This window comes from Taudactylus pleione, unplaced genomic scaffold (assembly GCF_031769625.1).
Source record: "Taudactylus pleione unplaced genomic scaffold, aTauple2 ptg000574l, whole genome shotgun sequence".
In the NCBI taxonomy this organism is placed as follows: Eukaryota; Metazoa; Chordata; class Amphibia; order Anura; family Myobatrachidae; genus Taudactylus; species Taudactylus pleione.
In genome coordinates this window covers 442,619-464,270 of record NW_028284976.1, presented here as the reverse complement: position 1 = coordinate 464,270, position 21,652 = coordinate 442,619, and the positions used below count along the sequence as shown (strand labels likewise).

At 42.7% G+C, this 21,652-nt stretch overlaps 1 protein-coding gene across 2 annotated transcripts in view; it reads right to left on the bottom strand.

Annotated features, from left to right (window-relative positions):
* LOC148481538 (alcohol dehydrogenase 1-like) overlaps nt 1-21,652 on the bottom strand; it is a 207,057-nt gene that overhangs the window by 65,679 nt on the left and 119,726 nt on the right. For both annotated transcript variants that reach the window (XM_088453272.1, XM_088453273.1), the window contains 2 exons: nt 10,746-10,833; nt 4,939-5,158 (listed from right to left, as the gene is read on the bottom strand). In XM_088453272.1, the coding sequence (XP_088309398.1) occupies nt 4,939-5,158; nt 10,746-10,833 (308 nt within the window). The remainder of the gene's footprint in view (nt 1-4,938; nt 5,159-10,745; nt 10,834-21,652) is intronic.

Sequence of the window (21,652 nt, the reverse complement as noted above, 5' to 3'; positions counted from 1 at the left end):
CTCAATTAGAATGAGGATGCCCTCATTGCAGCCTTCTGGAGTGGGATTTCTGAGAGGCTCAAAGATGATCTGGCTTCCTGTGACCTTCCACCAAAATTGGATGATTTAATTTCTCTCTGCAATAAGGTGGATCTACGACATAGAGAGTGTGCCCTGGAAAGAGGCAGATTCGACAGTGGAAGACCACATCCAGTTTCTCGTTTACCTTCTCCTCCCGTGGGTGAAGAGCCCATGCAGGTTAATCGTGTTCATTTGTTGGCCGAAGAGCAGCAAAAAAGACAGAAAGAGAATCTTTGCATGTACTGCATGTACTGTGGTACGGCTCAACATCTAGTTAAATCCTGTACCATCCATCCGGGAAACGTCTCCTCCTAACTTATGACAGAGAGGTTAAGTTAGTAGTGGCCATTGACTAACTTAGGAAGTCTGATTCTACCATTCAAACCCAGTTGGAGCTTTCCAAGGAATCCAAAGTCGTTCTAGCCTTATAGGATTCTGGAGCTGCAGGGAATTTTGTGACTTCGGACTTTGTTCTCAAACATCAAATTCCCATTGAAGCACTGCCCCGAGTTATCATGTTAACCGCCATTGATGGTAATCATATTACAAGTGGTACCATCACTCATGGTACTATGCCACTTTAACTCACCATTGGGGTGCTCCATTCTGAAATTACCCTTCCTAGTGATTCCCAAAGCCTCTCATTCCCTAGTTCTCGGCCTACCCTGGCTACAGGAACATTTTCTACAAATTGTTTAGTCCTCTATGCAGATAACCTCCTGCGGATCTGCTTGTTTCAAGTACTGCCTTCATCGGGTAGTACCGGCTCGATCCTCTACTCTACAAGGTCTTGCGGGCCTGCCCAAGTCCTACTCGAATTTCCAAGACATCTTTAGTAAACAGAACACGGATTTACTACCTCCCCATTGCGATTGTCCTATTGACTTGATCCCTGGGAAAAATCATCCCCGAGGATGAATATATCCACTATCCTTGTCCGAGACTCAAGCCTTATCGGAGTACATTAAGGAAAATTGAAGTAAAGGCTTAATTCGATCTTCTACATCTCCAGCTGGGGCTGGATTTTTCTTTGTAAAAAAAAAAGATGGTGGTCTTCGCCCATGTATGTTATCGAGGTCTTATCGACACAACCATTAAGAATCACTACACTTTTCCGCTCATAACCGAATTGTTCAACATGGTTAAAGGAGCCACAGTTTTCACCAAGCTTGACTTAAGAGGGGCCTATAATTTGATCTGTATTCGCTCCGGACACAAATGGAAAAAAGCCTTCAACACCAGGGATGGGCATTATGAGTATCTCGTTATGCCCTTCGGCCTCTGAAATGCCCCGCCGTCTTCCAATTCTTTCTCAACTAAATTTTCCGAGACCTCCTGTACAAGTGTGTGGTCATCTACTTGGATGACATCTTGATTTTTTCTCAGGATCTGAGTCATCGGGATCAGGTAAAAGAGGTCCTTTTGAGATTACGCTCCAACCAACTCTTCTGCAAGCTGGAGAAATGTCTATTTGAAGTGTCAAGTGTACCATTCCTGGGGTACATCATCTCTGGAATGAGACTCCAAATGGATCCCTCAAAACTACAAGCCATTCTTGATTGGTCTCTTCCGTCCTCCCTGAAATCCATACAGCAGTTCTTAGGCTTCGCCAACTATTACAGCAAATTTGTGAAGGGGTTCTCAACATTGGTAGCACCTATCACAGCCCTCACCTGCAAAAGTGCAGCCCAACTAAATGGTCTGCTGCAGCTACTTCCGCGTTTCAACTCCTTAAACAAGCGTTCATCTCTGCAACCAAATTCAACTCGACCATTCATCCTGGAAGAGGATGCCTCCTCAGAAAGTGTCGGAGCAGTTCTCTCCCAAAGATTCGAAGGTGAAAAGCTTCATCCCTGTGGATTCTTTTCCCAGAAATTCTTGCTAGCAGAGAGAAACTATTCTATGGGATACCAAGCGCTGCTCGCCATAAAACTGGCGCTCAAAGAATGGCGATATCTCTTAGAGGATGCTCAATTTCCAATCACCATTTATACAGACCATAAGAACCTGCTATATCTGCAAATTGTTTAAACCCTCGGCAAGCCAGATGGGCGATGTTCTTTTGTAGATTCAACTTTAAACTCTCCAATCACCCTCGATCACAAAATTGCAAAGCCGGCGCACTCTCTCGCTCCATGGAGAGTGACCCGGATCTACCCTGGGAACAGTCTCATCCAATCTTGAACCGACTACGTTTGCTTCTACCAATTTGCTTCCGACACCTCCTGTTGGGAAAACTTTTGTTGTTCCTAACCTCCACAGAGAGCTACTTCAATGGGCACATGCTTCCTATTTCTCTGGACATGTAGGGATGGACAAGACTCTTGAATTTATCCAGCGGTCTTATTGGTGGCCTACAATGAAAGTGGATGTCAGATCCTATGTCTCTTCATGTGTCAAGTGTGCTCAACACAAATTGCCTCGACAAGCTCCACCAGGGAAACTCCGGCCACTATCCATTCCATTACAGCCATGTACACACTTATCTATGGATTTAATTACTGACCTTCCTCCATCTCGAGGTCACAACACAATCTGAGTCATTGTGGATATTCTCTAAAATGGTCCACTTCGTACCTCTTGTTGAGGTACCATCTGCTCCATTACTTGCTCAATCCTTCATAAAAAAGATCTTCAGATTACATGGCCTACCTTGTTAGATTATCTCTGATAGAGGGGTGCAGTTCGTGGCAAACTTTTGGAGGTCTCTTTGTTCAGCCCTAAGAGTGAAATGAAGTTACTCTACCGCATATCATCCTCAAACTAACGGGCAGACTGAAGGAGTCAACCAGGACCTGGAGCATATCCTTCGCACCTTCATCTATTCCTCTCAGGATGACTGGATTGAGCTTCTCCCCTGGGCTGAGTTCACCCATAACAATCACTATCATGCTTCTACTAAATCTACTCCCTTTCTCACAGTGTTCGGTCAGCATCCTCGAGTTCCAGAATTCTCACTACTCCCGGAATTGGATGTTCACGCCGCCAAGGTATCTCTCCAACAATTTTCTGACATATGGAAGAAAGTGCATTCAGCCATGACCAAAGCCTCAGTTCGATACAAGAGATTTGCTGATCACAAGAGACGGGCTGCGCCAAGTTTTCAATCTAGAGATATGATTTGGCTTTCCACACGCAATCTCAGACTCCGAGTTCCCTCTATAAAACTGGCTCCCCATTACATTGGTCCATTTCCAGTTATCAAAGCTCTAAATCCATTGGCCTACAAATTAAGACTACCACCATTTCTTCGTGTCCCGAATTCCTTCCATATCTCCCTCCTAAAGCCTCTAATTTTAAACAGAAAAAAGTTCTTCCCAAAACTCCTGGTGTAAATACTCAGTGAGTCGAAGAATTCAAAGTCGAAAGAATCCTACATTCCTGCCATCGTTTCAATCGTCTTCAATACCTCATCGATTGGAAAGGCTACAGTCCGGAGGAAAGAATTTGGCTTAACTCTTCTGGCGTTCATGCTCCTCGCCTAATCAAGGCGTTTCATATGAAGTTTCCTCTAAAGCCCAAAAAGTGTCCTGAGGCCACTCATGGAAAAGGGGGTACTGTCACACACCACCGAGACCCCAGAGTCAGACCGGGATGTTTACCTTTGCGGGTACTCTCCCGTTACATTCTCAGGAGGCTGCGGCATAGTTTCCGGCTGGCTCCGTCTGTGTCTCCTCCTCGGGTTGTGGGTGAAGGTTATGTGCTCTGGCTTCCCCGCGATGCGGCAGTGGTGTCCTCCTCTCCTCTGGTCTCCGCCGGTCTCTGCTGTCCCTCTGCTGCAGTGGGTCTGACGTCTCACATGGATCAGCTGCCCCTCCCCAGAGTAGATGGGCGCAGCAGTCTTGGACCAGGGCATGTGATGCTGTCTCCACCAATGGAGCAGCTTCCCCTCTGAATCTGGTCTGAATCTGGCCAGTCAGCTCCCAGCAGTCTGTATAAAAGGACCTCCTGTCCCACTAACAACTTTCAGTCTACTGCTGAGCTCCCTTACTGTGCTCCCAGTGTATCTGCTGAATCCTCAGTACCTATACTCTGTGTGACAATCCAGCCATCCTCCATTCAGCTGGAGTAAAGTTACCTCCCGGTCCTAACTGGTAACAATCTAGCCATCTTCCATTAATCTGGAGTCCGGTTACCTCCCTGTCCTAACCGGTGACGATCCAGCTGTCCTCCATTCACCTGGAATCCAGTTACCTCCCGGTCCTAACCGGTGACAATCCAGCCATCCTCCACCTCCCGGTCCTAACTGGAGACAATCCAGCCGTCCTCCATTCACCTGGAGTCCAGTTACCTCCTAGTCCTAACCAGTGACAATCCAGCTGTCCTCCATTCACCTGGAGTCCAGTTACCTTCCAGTCCTCCCTGAGTTCAGCCGTGCCTCAGTAACTACTCTTAGGCTCCTTTGGCCAATAAATCCTTCATGTGCAGGAACTTCATTAAACCTAGTCTCCTCCAGAAAGCATCCGAGTTGAACAGGACAGGTACAAGACCCAGCCCTGGAACACAGCCTCAAATCCCTTTGACTGTGACACCCTCAAGATGTGCTCTACCACAACCATTTGCTTTAAATGAGTCTTACTTGCTCTTTAAATATAATTCAGTTACTATAAAATTCATAACCTTTACATATATGGTTATGTTGCCTTTGAGTCGGATCCTCCAACATGACCTCTTCCATCAGGTACAAAATACTCTGCTTCTGGACTTCCCACTTAATTCATGATTGCAGTCACCTGTGCTGAACTAGTTAATTGATGAGAAAGTTTTCAACACAGGTGACTGCAATCATAAATTAAGTGGGAAGTCCAGGAACACAGCATTTTGTATCTGATGGAAGGGGTCATGTTGAAGGATCTATTGAGTCAGTGCAGCACTTACCTTAGCCACATTAACAGCAGATCCATATCCTGTGGAAAACCCACAGCCAATCACACAGACTTTATCCAGGGGAGCATCATCATGTATTTTCACCACAGATGTTTCATCCACCACAGTGTATTCACAGAAGGTGCTGGTGTTGATGAAATGATGAACCAACTGTCCTTTGCATGTAAATCTGCTTGTGTTGTCAGACATCAAACCAACATTCTTCCCCAAACTGTTAAAGAAAGAAGAGTTATAACACTACAGTTGTGTGACTTGTTTAATTTTGAATTAGACTGCTGTGAACAGTTTTCTAACAATTTGAATGTAGAAGTCTTTTACCACTTGCATAGCAGTTTCCTGTTTAATATAAAATACTCTACATACTGTACTGTACATGACTGCAATATTAGACACAGCAACAAAAATAACCACTGTATGAGACACTTTCTGTCAGTTCACGGCATGTGAATTTTTACAATGGCAGCACTGCTGATCTCTGGTGAACTTTGGTTTGCAAAATGGAGTGGCCACCATGATGGGGACTTGATTACCTTGCGACAGTTACTTAATCCAGAGTTGTGGCCATGAAAAATAAAATAGCTTAAATATGCTCACTGAAGCATACTCTGTGTTCAGTTGTTGTGGGTACAAGTTCAAAGTTTACAGGACATCAAAAGCTGCCAAAGACTATAAAAATTCTAAACCAAAATTATTGGAGGCCTGGGGGCTCAATTTTTTTTAAAACCTTGTTGAACTGCAGGTGTGGCAGATTTAAATTATACAAAGAGATTTATATTTCAGTTGAATGCATCCAAATACAAATTGCAGTGTAAAAATAAAGCTGTCCAATATTTGTGGGTTACATACAAATGCAGCCAGAATGTACCTTGTATGTAATAAAATATATGTATTTGCACCCCTTGCATTGCTACATGATTTGTTCCATATACATTGTACTTGTACAGTACTTGCTTTTGTGTTCCTTTGCTCCCAACTCAGAACTAGATCTCATGTGTTTTAAAAGATTTCAGTGTATGTGCAAAATAAGTAGAGATGTGCGCCAACCCCCGTGTTTTGGTTTTGGATCTGTATCTCTTTGTGTTTTGGATCTGCATCTGGTTTTGGATCTTTTTCCTTGGTGTTTTGTTTTTAGGTTTTGGATCTGTATTTTTTCCAAAAAATGATATAAACAGCTAAAACCACATAATTTGGGCCTGTTTTTAATCCTACAGTATTATTAACCTTAATAACAATAATTTTCAGGCATTTCCAGGCATTTTTAACCACCTCACAATATTGATTTCACTATTTTTCACCAATATAGGCCAAAGGCTGCAGCGAGTTGGCTGGCTAAAGTAAGCAACAGAGCAGCGGCACAAAAGCACAGCAGTATAAAAAAAATATAGGGCATCTATGAAACATTGCCACACAGCAGTGGCAGACAGGATGGCAGTTTAATAAACTATAATAATGTCAGTCAGCAATGCCGCAAATTGTGCAAAATATAAAGAAAAGTGGTGCAAGATGGAATTGTCCCTCCCACCCACTCTTATGTGGGATATTGAAAAGGACATGCACAGTTTAACAAACCAAGCACTTTAGCAACTAGGACTGACACTTTCGTGGCTGAACTTTTTAGTTTGTATGGGTCCCCACCAAACATTTTTTGGAAGGACTACCTTCAATTATTAAGAAGGAGGTTGATGATGAGAGTGTTGGTGGTGGAGATTGCATGTGCTGGTCCAAAGTGCTGGTAGCTGATACTGGACTGCTTGTTATTAATTTACAAATTATTATAATTTTGTTAAACAAATTGCATGAACTCGCTGCAAATGACATAACAGGGAGGAGGTGCCTAGATGGTTAACATCCCTTCCCTTCCTAACTTTGGCTTTACAAATGGAACAGATGCCTTAACAACTGTTGCTAGAATTTAGATTAAAATAATTCCACACCCAAGACGTGGCTTTTCTGGCTTTCTTTTTATCATGAGCAAGAACTGCTGACACTGGTGGCTGATTTACACAAACAACACCCTCAGCATCAACATTCTTATTAGCGTCAGATAGGAGACAAATTTCCCCCTCATCCTCCTTTTGTACTTCCTCCATACTATCATCCTCATTTTCTATTATTTCTCCATCTAATACTAGCACAGCCGTCATGGCGTTAGTGATCCGCTGTGAAACTGGGTGACAGCTGTTATACTTACTTCTTTTATCAAAGGACTGTTTAATAGTCAATTGTTTTTTAAAATTACTACTAGTAGTAGCCTTCTTGGTCCTTTTCTGGGAAGAAGATCCACCCCCAGCAGCAGCAACAGGCGTAGCTCTCAAGGATACTTCTGAGGAATCACAGATAGGAGAGGAGTCAGTCATGCTTATGAAATTGGATGCAGGATTACTTCCGATCATGAATGAGGATGTTGATGATGATGCAGGTGTTGGTGGTGGAGATTGCAGGCGCTTGGAGCCAGATAGAAGGGAGCAGCTAGGTGAAAATGGACTGATTGTTGTTCGTTTTTTTGTCCACAAAGCTTCAGACTTTTAAATACCCTTTCCAATTTGATGAATGTGCTGCAAGTGATGTAACAGGGAGGAGGTTCCAACATGGTTAAGTTTCTTGCCTCTACTCACTGTTACATAGCAACGGTTACAAATGGTCTGGCAAAGGTTGTCTGGATTTGGGTGGAAATAATTCCACACATGAGAAGTGGATATTTTGGTCCTTTGCCCAGGCATGGCAACAAATGGATTTTTCCCACCATGGGCAACAACTGTTGCCTGATTTACAGTTTTTACACAAACATCCTCACCATCAACATCATCAACATCCTCATCATCCTTGTTGTTATCGCCAACTACATAAATATCCTTCTCATCCTCCTGGTGCAATTCCACAGAAGCATCCTCGATTTCTATGTCAGCATGTTGACTCGTGCTGCTCATCCCCACATTTGCAGAGGGCTCCTACAAGCAGAAGGGCTTAAATCATCACAACTAGAAACACCAGTCATAAATAAAGACCAAGGCCTTATCTTTTCCTTGCCACTTCATGTAGTGAATGGCATATTGCCAAATTTTTGTTTCTCTAAAGCTAACTTAGCTTTAGATTTTTTTTTTCTTTAACAGGGTAAAAGTTGATTTAACATGGCCTGACTTAAGCCCTGGTGCATCGGCCTTCAAAAATGACATTGTCGGCCTCGCATCATCATCATGACTGCTGCCGGCAGCTACAAGACTGGTATGTGGATACTGCTTTCCTGTTATATGACTGTCCTCCATACTCACTGTGGTCTTACAGCAGTGTCACCAATCAATTATAGCGCAGCTAAAGTTACGGCTAATGGACACAACCACACAAAAATATATATATATTTTTAAAACTGGGGAAGAGCACCCCTGAACAAGGAAGCAGCCACTTGATAAACGACACAGGCAGCACCCTTCCACAGCTATGTTGCTGATAAGTGTGGCTAATGTGCACACACACAGACAAATGTTCATTTTTAAAAAATATTTTGCACTTGTGGGAGAGAGCACCCCTGAACAAGGCAGCAGCCCCTTCATAAATGACACAGGCAGCACCCCTGCGCAGCTACGTTGCTGATAAGAGTGGGGGGGAGAGCACCACTGATGGACAGAGCACCCCCTGCACAACACAGCAGCACCCCTATGGATTGCAGTGACACAGGAGCCACTGAAGCCCCCCTCTTCTGTCTGCAGCACAGCTCCTAGTATATAGAGTAACACAGCCCTTATGGACAACAGGCACAGCACAGTAGCCAGCCCGAGTATATGGATGGAGTGGACAACAGCCAGCCAGCCCCTATGGCAAGTGACAACAGCCAGCCAGCCCCTATGCAGTATGAACATTAAGCAGCCAGCCCCTGACAGTGAAAATAGTAGCCAGCCCCTTAAACACACAGCAACATCACAGCCCCCTCCTACCTATTCACCATCCACAGCCAGAATTAAAATGTCGGCGATCGCGGGACCTTTTATACAATCCAAAACCCGCGAGAATCCAACAGCGGGATAACGTTTTGCCTCGTTTTGAGATCGGAGTCAGGCGGGAGCCAACTTGGATCTGGCTTGGATCACCTAAGTTCGGGTGGCTTCGGATCTCTGAAATCCGAACGCGCTCATCTCTAAAAATAAGATTTCCCATTATTCAGGTGTTCCTATAACCAGGGCAATAATTAGGGTGGTGAAACATGCCACAGCACAGGGTGCCGCAGGGCAGGGGGGGCTATTCAGTGGCACCTGTTAATATTCTATTATAATAATTATCACTTGTAGCTTCCTCTGCTTTTATCCCCTGCATCTCATGGCCGTCCCTATCTCCTCCCTGGCTGACTCCCCCTCCATCTGGCCACCGCCCCAAGCACCTTCACTTACAGTATATACACATATGGGTTTTTTTTGCATGCAGGTTTAGTAATGGCATTTTTTTTGCAGGAAACCCACAAATACTTGACAGCTTTATTTTTACACTGCAATTTATATTTTAATATGGACAAACCCTTCTCAAATCTAATCTCTCTGCAAATGTAAAATCTGCTCCACCTGCAGTGCAACATAATTTTTTCAAGGTGCACAGTAACCGCCTCTGATATTGCTTTACTCCCAACTCAGATCAGGCTCAGTAACTCTATTTTGCTTAAATGGACCATTAGAAAAATAGGCAGTGGGATATCTATTATCTCTGAGTACCGGTGGTGCAAGAAAAGATAAGTGTGTCTCTTTCCAGGCAAGTACCTTTGCATTAAACACTGAAAGGTGCATAGGGTTAGATGTCATTAAGGGTTTAGTACAGGATGGCGGGGCCAGGATCTCGGCGGTCAGAATCCCAATGCTGGAATCCCGACAGGGTTAGGTTACCGACACCTGCAGGTAAGTATCCTAACCCTACCTCTATAGCTAACCCTCGATCCCCGCAGCCTAAACTTAACCCTAGGAGCAGGGTCCTCCTCCCCACTGTCTCACAGCCTTCTTCTCTAGCACTTTTATGACAGCCTTCACCTTCCCAGCTGTATTGTGTATGGAGAATTGTGTTGCTAATTGTTACTTGTGCTCTGTTTATAAGTTGGTTACTGTATTGTAATGTAATGTGTACCCTTTACTGTATGTACTGCGATGCGGACCTCTTGTGGTGCCCTATAAATAAAATGTAATAATAATAATAATAATAATAACAACCCTTTCCCCGCAGCCGAAACCTAACCCCCCTCTCACCCACCACCCAGGACTGTGGAAATAGCTCTAGTGCTATCAGAATTTTTTCTTTGGGGTCCTGATCCTCTTAGGAGCTGACTAGCCAAGGGCTGGATACTATGACTACTGCTGGTTTCCCTGATATAGTGCCTGGCTTACATAGCCTAGTGATGCTAATGACTATTTGAAAGGAAATTCTAGTGAATACACTACTTTTCACCCACCCCATTTTACTGTTATCAGCTCAGGTTACACAATCTAATAAAGGTTCCACTTTTTTTGGAGGGTAGAGGGATCCTTTTAAAATGTATTTATTACTCTAACAGGTAAAACAAAATTTGTGTTGATGATCATAAATGTTTTGTCAAAGTGGAGGCAGCCAGAACAATATACAGAATTTTGGTTTTCTCACTACATAGGCTGTAAGAAGTGTGAACATACCATTACTTTACATAGGCTATTTCCGAAAACAGTCACTCCTGCGTTTTTGCTGCCACTCAAAATCGCTCAACTGTGTAAATACTGGCATTGCGTACATCTCTGAATCAGGCCCCTTCCCTCAAGCAGCAATTACATATGCTAAATCTTGGAAAAAATACTAACTCTGCTTTGGAACACATATTACTCCTTGGTTCAACACAGCTTCTGCATTCTCCACATTGAGGAACGAACAGTGGGATTACTTTGTCTCCTAGAAAAACAGAAAACACATTTAACAAAAGGTTCAACATGCAGTATATGGTATAGTTATCTCTCTGTACTGCTCTGCGGACCACATGTAGCGCCCTATAAATAAAGTTTATTTATAATAATAATATCATATTTATCAGTCCTGCGTTCTTAAAATTAATACTTCAATATTGTATTGAGAAATTTCATAATTTAAAAATGATGGGGCGTATTTGATAAAATTACTTTATGTAAACTGTAACATTAATACTTAGCAAAAACAATTTTCAGCATGAATAATTTAAAGTACATAAGCTTTTTTCTCCCAGAAGCTTTTTTTAGTAAGTGTCAGACAAATAGAGAAAGAAGAGTTGTCTTGGCTGACGCACTTTTAAAACCTAATCTTTATTAAATAATCTGTACAAAACTTCATAAAGAAACACTATTAAACTCCAGTGAATAATAGAAATAGAAAGTAGTGACCAAAGCATGGAAAATCGTATAGGTACAATTATTGCTGTGTACTGTAACTTTCAATTGTTTGAATAATGATTGCAAATAGAAGTTCTGTAGGATACTGTACAATGGATAAGTTGGTCCACCTGGGTTGGGTGACCACTTATCAAATTCTTCTGATTAATGAGACTTCTATCTATTAATGGGAGTGTCCAGGGCATAAATAATAATGGGGCAGATGGGACTACAGCACCATGCCTACACATAAAAATAGGCCCATCTTCATGTTAGCATGATGATGAGCAGACGCTCAGCTAGCCACATGGTTGCCCATAAACCATAAGGATTAAAATAGTATTTCTTTTTTCCTCATGCAATTTTTTGTTATTTTGGAGACATCGGTGCTGATACTGTAGGGGGGGTGTACATGGCTACATGACACTGGCCACACCCACACATCACTGGCCACATCCACACAGCACTTGTCTCAGCTCCTCTACTTCTCACAATAGGCCCTTCCCTCATGCCTATGTATCCCTTAATCCAGGTGTCATGAGTACTTATAGTTCTATTTTAAGCACTGCCGCTTTCAGTGACATGTTTGCATCAGCTTAGCAACCCCCATGTAACCTTACAGGAACACCCACTAAAATTCATAGACTGTGCTTCTGAGTTTGTAATGTACAGTATCTCTGACCGCTAACAATCGGTACGCATGTGTTGTACAGGAGAAACATCGGCCAACTGCGAGCCAGACTCAGAATCATGCCCTTAATGACAGTACAGTATATTGCCTGTGCTAATCAATATGTAAACCCCCTTTTGCCAATAAAGGAACACGAGGTTACTAACTTCCTGTGGGTTAGTGTACCCACTTATATCTTCCCACTAAATACAGTATTGAAAATCCTTTAGTTAGATCAGCGCCTCCACCCAAGTATTAGTTTTATGGATAGGCCTACTTGGGAAAACCTATAGTTATGTTATTTAGGCTTGTTGGGTAAGCCAATCAATGCAATTATGTAACCTGAAGGCATTATATATGCAGTATAATAATGAAACTATTTTAAATAAAATAACTTTCTTCTCTCCTCGTTAACGTCCAGGTCCTTTCAATAATGGTGAACAATTGGAACATGCAAAAGTAATTGTTTATTCATTCCAATTAAGAAACCTTATTATCGACCTTCCGGTTCCGGCTGCATGGAGTGAGGACGGGCTCAGTGCTGCTCCCTCACATTGCCAGCTTCATATTGTCTACAAGACTGCTTAGTGGTCTGTAATACAGGGCTCACCCGCTCCCGATTTCACCCGTGCACCCACCTCATATAATGGACAGATATCTGTCTGGTCAGCCCGTTCCAAAAACCCCATTGCCGCAACAACAAAAGTGCCGCACTGATAACAACATGACGCTGGACGCCGAGTCCCGAATAGCTATCCCGGCTTCTAAAAAAGCTGCTGCAGGCTCTACTGACACAGACTTACCACAGGTGTGTCACAATCCTGAGACACCTGTCTCGTATGGTGAGGTTGTGGATGCGATCCAAACCACGATGGCCCCCTTACTGAGCCAAGCAGTAGCAGACATTACAGCACAGATTTAGACCCTTACACATAGTGTTGCAGACACTGAGAACCGCATAGGTTCAATTTGCCATGATTTAGCTGATGCGCAATACACAATCCAGAAATTGAAGAAAGACAACCATCAGCTTTGGATGACGACCTTAAAAATAGGTCATGAAGAAACAATACAAGGCTGGTGGGTTTACCAGAAAATATTAAAGGTCCCTCCCTATACCAATTTGTGCATAACATGCTCCCATCACTACTGGGCATCAAGGATGAATGTCGCGATTTAGTCATAGAACGTGTCCACCGGGTTGGCCCCACCCCAAGATATACAGATGGTCGCCCACGCATGACTCTATTATTCTGCTGCTTAAGTTATCTACACAAATTGGCATTTTGGACAGCTTCTCGGAAACAAAAATCTATTCTCTGGGAAGGAAAAAGGTTATCCCCCTTTCCAGATTTTCTGTAGAGCTAACAAGGGCCAGGATAGCCTTTTCTCCCATCTGTTCCCGTCTTGCCAAGGAAAAGAGAAAATTCGCACTGATTTACCCAGCCAGGCTTCGCATTTTCTGAAGAGATACCTTCACAGATTTTACTAACCCAGATGACGCACATGCCTTCCTCCAGGAAGAGGACCATTCCAGTTTTCAAGATATCTCTGATCCTGCCACCCCTCCACCCTGAGATCTTGGCCAACATCAGGATTCTTCCCCTTTGGTTGAATTCTTCATAGATCTCTTTGGGTCACCTTTGAGGATTCATAAAGAGTTCCACAATAGCTGATTCTGTACTTTATCACTCTTATGATGGTCTGTATAAGCTGGTTTACCAGAAAGGTTCTGGTTAACTTATTTTGTTCTGTGCAATAACTTCTTGTGTTTATGCTGTGCTCCTAATGTAATTAATAAGGTCTATGAAATTGTCTACTATAGATTTCTTTATGGCGGCAAGGGTTGTTATTACCTATTCATTTAATCAGCCGGTTAGTGCTGGGAGCAATATCCGGAAAAGTTCCATTATGTTGTACTTCTTTTGTTTGTGTGTTCATATACACCAGAAGTCCTGTTCAAATAATTTGCCAGGGCTATTACCACTAGTGATAGCTTTTTGTTCCTTCCTCCCTTATCTTTATTTCTCTGCCCATTATTGTAGTGTCTCTTCTAGAGATGAGCGGGTCTGGTTCTCCGGTAACCAGACCCACTCAAATTTCGGAAATCCGAGGGGATCTGAGACACAGATCGGATCTCCCTGCCTGCCCCGGGTTCCCTAATCAAGGCAAAACCTTGCAATCCTGCTGTCGTGAGGTTTTGCATCGAGCGGGCTTAACGCTTATTGGCTGAGAGAGCCGTCTGTCACAGCTCTCAGCCTATCAGCATTAATCCCATTGAATATGGGCACAGGTATTCGGAAGATGCCGCCCATCCCCCTTGCCTGACACCGCCGGCATCCCCCTGCTGCTGACACCCCTGTTGCCGACACTGCTGGCACCCTGCATTGAGGACACCACCGGCACCCATGCACTGCCAACACCATCAGGACCCCCACCCTGACGACACCGCTGGCACCCCCGTCCTGCCGACACAGCCGGCACCCTGTAATGAGGACACTGCCAGAACCCCTGCACTGCTGCCCCATGTACTGAGAATACCGTCAGTGACCCAACACTGCTGACACTCCCACACTGAGGACACCACCGGCACCCCTGCACTGCCAACACTGTCAGCACATGTGCACTGAAGACACCGCTGGCACCCCCATTTTGCTGACACCCTGCACTGAGGACACTGCCAGCATCTCTGCACTGCTGCCCCACGTACTGACGACACACTGAGCGACCTCACACTGCCGACACTGCCGGCACTCCCACACTGAGAACCCCTGCACTGCTGACACTGTCAGCACACATGCACTGAGGACACCACTGGCACCCCTGCTCTGCCGACACTGCCGACACTATGCATGCACTCAGGACACTGCCAGGACGTCCACTCTGCCAACACCACCACACTGCCAACATCGCCGGCACTTGGCACTCTCGCATTGAGGAGACCGCCAGCACCCCACACTGCTGACACTGCTGTCACAGTAAGTGCACTATTGGTGTATCCAACCCACACTGTATAACACACTGTATCCATGTTGGAAGCTGAACTGCTACATGTTAGTGCCGCCCACTGCTGTCGCTTAGCTTAGTCAGCCAGCTACTGTAGCTGGATGCAATCTTTTGGCCTTAAACTAGATAAAAAAATCTATATTGTGAGGTGGTCAGAATTGATTGGAAATGACTGGAAATAAATGTTATTGAGGTTAATAATACTGTAGGAACAAAAACAGGCCCAAATTATGTGATTTTAGCCATTTTTATGATTTTTTTTTAGAAAACATACAGATCCAAAACCAGAAAACAAAACACGCAAGAGCGGTTTTGGCAAAACCAATCCAGATCCAAAACAAGAGGAGATAAAGATCCAAAACCAAAACACGGGAGTCGACGCACATCTCTACTGTCTTCCTTTGTGTCTGCCCCCTCCCTCCTCACACGTTTTACACGCTAAAGGGAATAAGACATGTCTACTCATTTACATCAAATTGAATATCAACTATATCTATAGGTACCCTGAACATTGGTGGTATCAACTCTCCATGTAAAAGAAGGAAATTACTTATTTATTTATCTAAACATAATTTAGTCATTGCTTTTATTCAAGAGACCCACTTGGTTACCACAGAGATAAATAAGCTACAAATGCTGGGGTGGTCTCTGATAGCGGGAGTATATGCTCCTAATGCTTATTCTAAATTGTTCTTTCAAACATTATCTAAACTGATTTTGAGTATAAATTTTCCTCTAATTATATGTGGAAATTTCAATTTGGTGTTTTCTTATATATTGGACAAATCTCAAAGCACGTCCAGAATTAAAAGCCTTCCTAAGCTGGTCCTTCCCTTATTGTCTTCCAGGTTACACTTAGTTGATGTATGGAGAGCCCTACACCCCACAAAGAGTTTACGTGCCACTCTGTGGTTTATAACACTTACCCTCCGATAGACTATATATTTCTGTCTAAATCCTTGTTTCACAAGGTATCAGAAACAGAACCAATCACCTTATCTTACCATGCCTTAGTATGGTCAACAATTCATATTGCGCTAGTGAAGGGCCCTTATTCCTCATGGAAATTCCCTCCCACCAGAGCCCACTCTACTAAATTGAAAAACAGATTTTAGAAACAGAGTGGGAGGATTACAAAACAAACAATTTATTTTATACCTCCTCCGACTCCCCTTTTTTCTGGCAGACAGCCAAATCAGTCATTAGGGGAGCTATAATTTCATATGTTTCTTCCATACACAAAAAATATGCCTCCTCTTACATTGAAATCTTGTCCGTCACCAGCATATAAACAGCTTTGATGAGTTTCTACAAACAATGGGTGATCAATATTTGTTCTTTATTAATCATAACTTGTTGGCAACAAAACAGGTCACATTTTGACTAATTTGCTGAAAGGAACTCAATGTCCCATGCGAGTTAGTGCACAAAAAAAATTTGATGGTTCATTCACCACATCTAATTCCCAGATCACTGATATCATGCGTAACTTTTACGAATCCCTTTATTCACACACTCCCTCTCTTTTAGATCTAGAAAACACGTCACCATCTTCTGCATCTGGCTTCAATATATGGGAAGATATTACATACCCTCAACTATCAACTGACGCAGCTCAATCTCCAATTACACCCATCACGTTAACAATCAAGTCAATACAGCAATTAAAGGTTTCAAATCTGCTAAGGCTCCTGGGCCGGATGGTCTAGGTGGATTATTTTATAAACTTTATAAGCTTTTACTGCCCAGGATCTGAAACCTTGCTTGCTGTTTTCAATCATATTATCTCACATAAAACCCTCCCACTTTATTTCAATACGGCTATCATAAAAGTTTTGCCAAAATCAGGACAAGACTTAACAATACCAGGTTCATATAGGTCTATTTCCCTTTTAAACCTAGATTATAAGATTTGAATAAAAATACTATCAGAAAGAGTCAAGCTTCTTCTACCTATTATAATACATAAAGATCAGTCTGGATTTATCTGTGGACGCCACTCAGTGGTGAATGTAAGATGAGTATTTGGAACTATGCAGCATCTGAAGTCTTCTCGGGATCCAGATCCTAGCCTCATTATTTTACTCGATGCCAAAAAGGCATTTGACCTTGTTCTTTGGCCTCATTTATTTAAAACCCTCTATAAATTTGGACTCCAGCAACATTTTATTGGCATAATTCAAACTCTATATTCAGGCGCCCAATCCCACATACTGTAGTATGTAATGGTTATAAATCATCACCATTTTCTATACAGAAAGGAACAAGGCAGGGTTGCCCATTGTCACCCCTCCTTTTCACCATAGCAATAGATCCCCTAGCCATTGCCATATGTTCCTATCCTCCCATAAAAAGTTTAGTGGTGGGTGATATCATACTTAAGGTCGTATTGTTTGCGGATGACATGCTCTTATTCATTTCTGACTTAACCACCACTGTCCCCGCAATAATAAATCTGTTAAACTCATTTAATTCCTTCGTATATAAAATAAATGTAGACAAGTTACCATTAACGGGTTAATTAACTCAAATTGCACAATTAAAACACATTCCTATTGTAGACCAGTTCAAATTCAGCATCTCTAAAATCAAATATTTAGGAGACCACATCCCCTCCGATATCTCTCAGCGCTATCTAATAAACTTCACACCAGCAATTTCCAAGATTTTACTGTTATTAGATAGTTGGAAACTCCTCCCCTTATCACTTCTGGATAGGTTGGTCGTGGTCAAAAGCATAATCTTCCCTTAGATATTTTTTCTCATGCAGATGATCCCCATTAATCTCTCTAAGTCTTATCTGGCCTGCTTGCAAGGAATGATATCCCACTTCCTTTGGCAAGGTAAACGCCCAAGGATATCCATGTCTAAATTAAAAATGACTAAGTCTAAGGGTGGCCTGGGATCTCCGGATTTTGCTGCATACTCACTATCTATCTTTTTTAGGTACATTAGTAGTAGGTTGCTGGAATACTCCTATACTGATTTATCCTTAGACTCTGCATTGCTTTCACCATTTTCCCCAGGTGCTCTTCTTCACGCTAAACCTAGAGACATACCACATCACATCCTAAACCATATAATCTTCAGAGACACATACTACGCATGGATAGCCATGAATTAAAAACTTAATAGGAATTACCTTAACTCACCCTTAATACTTATATGGGGAAACCCAGCTTTCCCCCATCTCTTCTAAACAACAAATATCAAAACTGGTACACAAAAGGTATTAAAAACATCTCCTAGGTCTTTGACCCAGGAGGGGTCGTGATATCTTTCTCTAACTTGCAATCTCTTTATCATATCCCCAGACAATAATTCTTGATGTATTTGCAATTGAGGCAGTATGTTCAGACACTCCCCAATGCAATGCCCTCCTCTGCCCTTTCTGATCCTATAGTCTATTTACTAAAAAATATTACTTTAATCCCTTATAAGACAAAATTACAATACTACACTTTAGTGAATCTCTCTTACACAACTGCATGGGACAAAACGGCCAAATTGTGGAGCCAAGAAACTTCCTTTGCTCCTTCACTCGAGCATCTATTTGTGCACTACTGTAACACTTTCCGAAAACTCCAATCCTCTTACCTACAAGAAGTGCATACACGAGTTATATTTAGAGCGTATATAGCACCTGCTCAGCAAAAACACATCGTCCCCTGGGACTCTGGTCAATGTATAAAATGCCATATGAGTAATGCTCGGTTTTTACACTGTTTTTGGGTATGCTACAAGATCACAAAATTCTGGATTAAGGTATTTAAATTCTTGTTTTTCATTACGTCTTTACCTAGATCAGCTAGCATGTCTTTGTTCCAATTTTAAAAATTGGGAGCTAGGACCAAGAAAGAAAGATTTTATACCTCTTTTAACGATTATCCTAACCATACTTAAAAAAATAATACTCAAACAATGGACATCTTCTTCTTCCCCTTCCCTCAATTAAGTGAACCAAAAAGTCCTTCAGATTTTATATTTTGATAGGCTATCCTCTATCCCTGATATCGAAAATGGAGTGGTCAAATTCTATAAAAAAAATGGTGCCTATATATAGATACTTTAAATTCTCAGATGCAAGATCATATTTTTAAAGTATTCCACTCCACAGACTGGTTTCGTCATAGACAAATATTATCGTGACGTAACTCCCCATCTACATATTGTGTAGTAGAGCTATACTATCTTGATTTTCTCTTCTGTCTGCCAACCTGTGTTCATAAGTTATAAAACACATATTCTTAATCATATAATTGACTAAAATACCCGCTACTGTTACTATTTAGATGTATCTTTTTCCCCCATGTCTCTCCTTCCCTCTTGTGTCATACCTTCGTCCTGTCTCGTCTATGTTCCCCATTCTCTTCAAATTTATTTGGCTCAATTATGGAACCTCTAAATGAATTTGAATCATCTGAAATTCAGTGTTCCGATGGATACCATATAAAATGTCAATGCCTCCACTTCTTCTGGAGAATTCATATTCTGTAGATGGGATGTAGTTATGTGACTGGCGACCGGCAGCAGAATGCAGGCAAGGGATTGATGACAGGCGTTGAAATACTGATGTCTATCATAATCCCGACACCGGAATCCAGGACAACGCGTACCCGAACGAGGCAAGTCCGGGACACCCATCCTTTTAGCTGTGTGGGGGGGGGGGGAGGCTTAGGTTTAGGGCAGTTAGCAGGGTTAGCCTTAGGTATTGGGGGGGAGGTTAGGGTCAGGCACCTCCAGGGAGAGGTTTGAGTTAGGCATCCCCCTGGGATGGTTAGGTTTAGGGAGCGGTTAGGGAGGGTTAGGTTTAGGGAGCGGTAAGGGGGGTTACAGAAGGGTACCCCCAGGAGAGGTTACGGTTAGGCACTGGGGGGGAGGTTAGGGTTAGGCACCAGTAAGGGAGGATTAGGAGGGATAGGGGAGGTTAAAATACTTACCTGCCTCTATCGGAATTTTCATCCTGTCGGGCAGCCGCCAGCATTTCAATCCCATTCCCTGTATTTTTATCTTTCTTTGTATTATCAAACATGGTAAGTCTAGTATTTTATTAGACGTAATGTCTTATTCATACAGTATATATTATGAATATTAATGTATAATTATATGTAGAGGACTTTTCATACTGTTTCTGTACTCTATTATGTCTGAATATATTTTGAGTTTATTGAAAATTTAGGCAATAAAAAGATAAAAAAACAACAACACATAATTATCTGTACAATACAATATGCCCCACAACCTTGAATATATCATTATACCTTCTATGCATATACCTCTGCATGCCATACCAACAAAATAAGTATAATATGGAGTAACAATTAACCCTGTAACACATACAGTAGGTATTATTGGTCGCTTATAAACATCTGCAGTACGTTGGTGCATGCTGGGGCCCTTATATCTGATCAATTGTAAGAGTCTTTGAATTACAGTACCTAGATGACTATGTCTCCTATAACCTTTATAGTGCCATCTGTAGAGTCTATTGCTGAATAGATTATAACACAACTTCTTAGCTTAGTTTTCTTATTCCTGCTCCACTAGAGAGATGTTTTATATCCTTAAAAATATGTATTTCTCTTCTCCACTCCACTACAAATATTGGATAGGCTGCGATATATGCACAGATACTGTATTTTCTATAGTGATACTGTATCCACTAAAGCTCAGACACTAAGTAAATTGTGCTTACCTGTCATCCTTAGGTTCAGTTATGTGGTGGTGGACAGGTTTGCACTTCTGTTTGTCCACATATTTACATTACATTGACCATAAATAATTTGATTTCGTGCTGGACCATAAAGCTAAGGCACCCCTGCAAGTGTCCCGAGGCACGCCAGGGTGCCGTGGCACACAGTTTATATGATATTAAACAACACAAACACATTAAACATCTTAAATCCAAACAATGAGCAATTGCTGATATAAACACATGGGACACATGGGATCGGCATGAAAGACCACCAGACCTATGTCCGACAGTTCAAATACCGACAGTGGAAGACCCGCAGCCCTGAAAATCTCGAAGGTAAGTTTTTTAACTATTGCTAACTCTGTACCCCCCCTAACCTTCCTTTAGGGGTGCCTAACCCTAACCTCCCCCCTAGTGCCTAACCCTAACCGCCCCGTAAGTGCCCAAACCTTACCCCCCCTTCCTCGCACCCTAAGACTCCCGGAGGGGTGCCTAACCCTAACCTCCCTCTGGGGGTACCTAACGCTAACCCCCCTTCCCCTACCCTAACCCTCCTGGGGGGTGCCTAACCCTAAGTCCCCACGGGAGCCCTGAAACCTAACCCACCTCCCCGCGGCTGTCCGCGCCCAGCTTACCTTGGTTCGGTATGCCGGGCGTCGGGCTCCCGGCGTAGGTCTAATGACAGGCATCGGGACTTCGACGCCTGTCATAAGTACCCTGCAGGGATTTGACAGTCGGGAAGCCGGCGGTCGGCATTTCGACTGCCGGCATCCCGACTGCATACCGGACACATAGGGGGAAATTAGCCTTGTTATTTTTTTTCAAGTTTTTTTTTATGTGCTCTTCAATTTGCCTGCATTTTTTTGGGTGAAAACACATAGCATCCATGAAAAGGTCATGGGCCTATATGATTTCACGATCGCGAAAATGGGGCTGATTAACAGGAATTTTATTGCCTGTCTCGGGCAGGTGAAAAAAAAATTCCCAATGACTGCCATC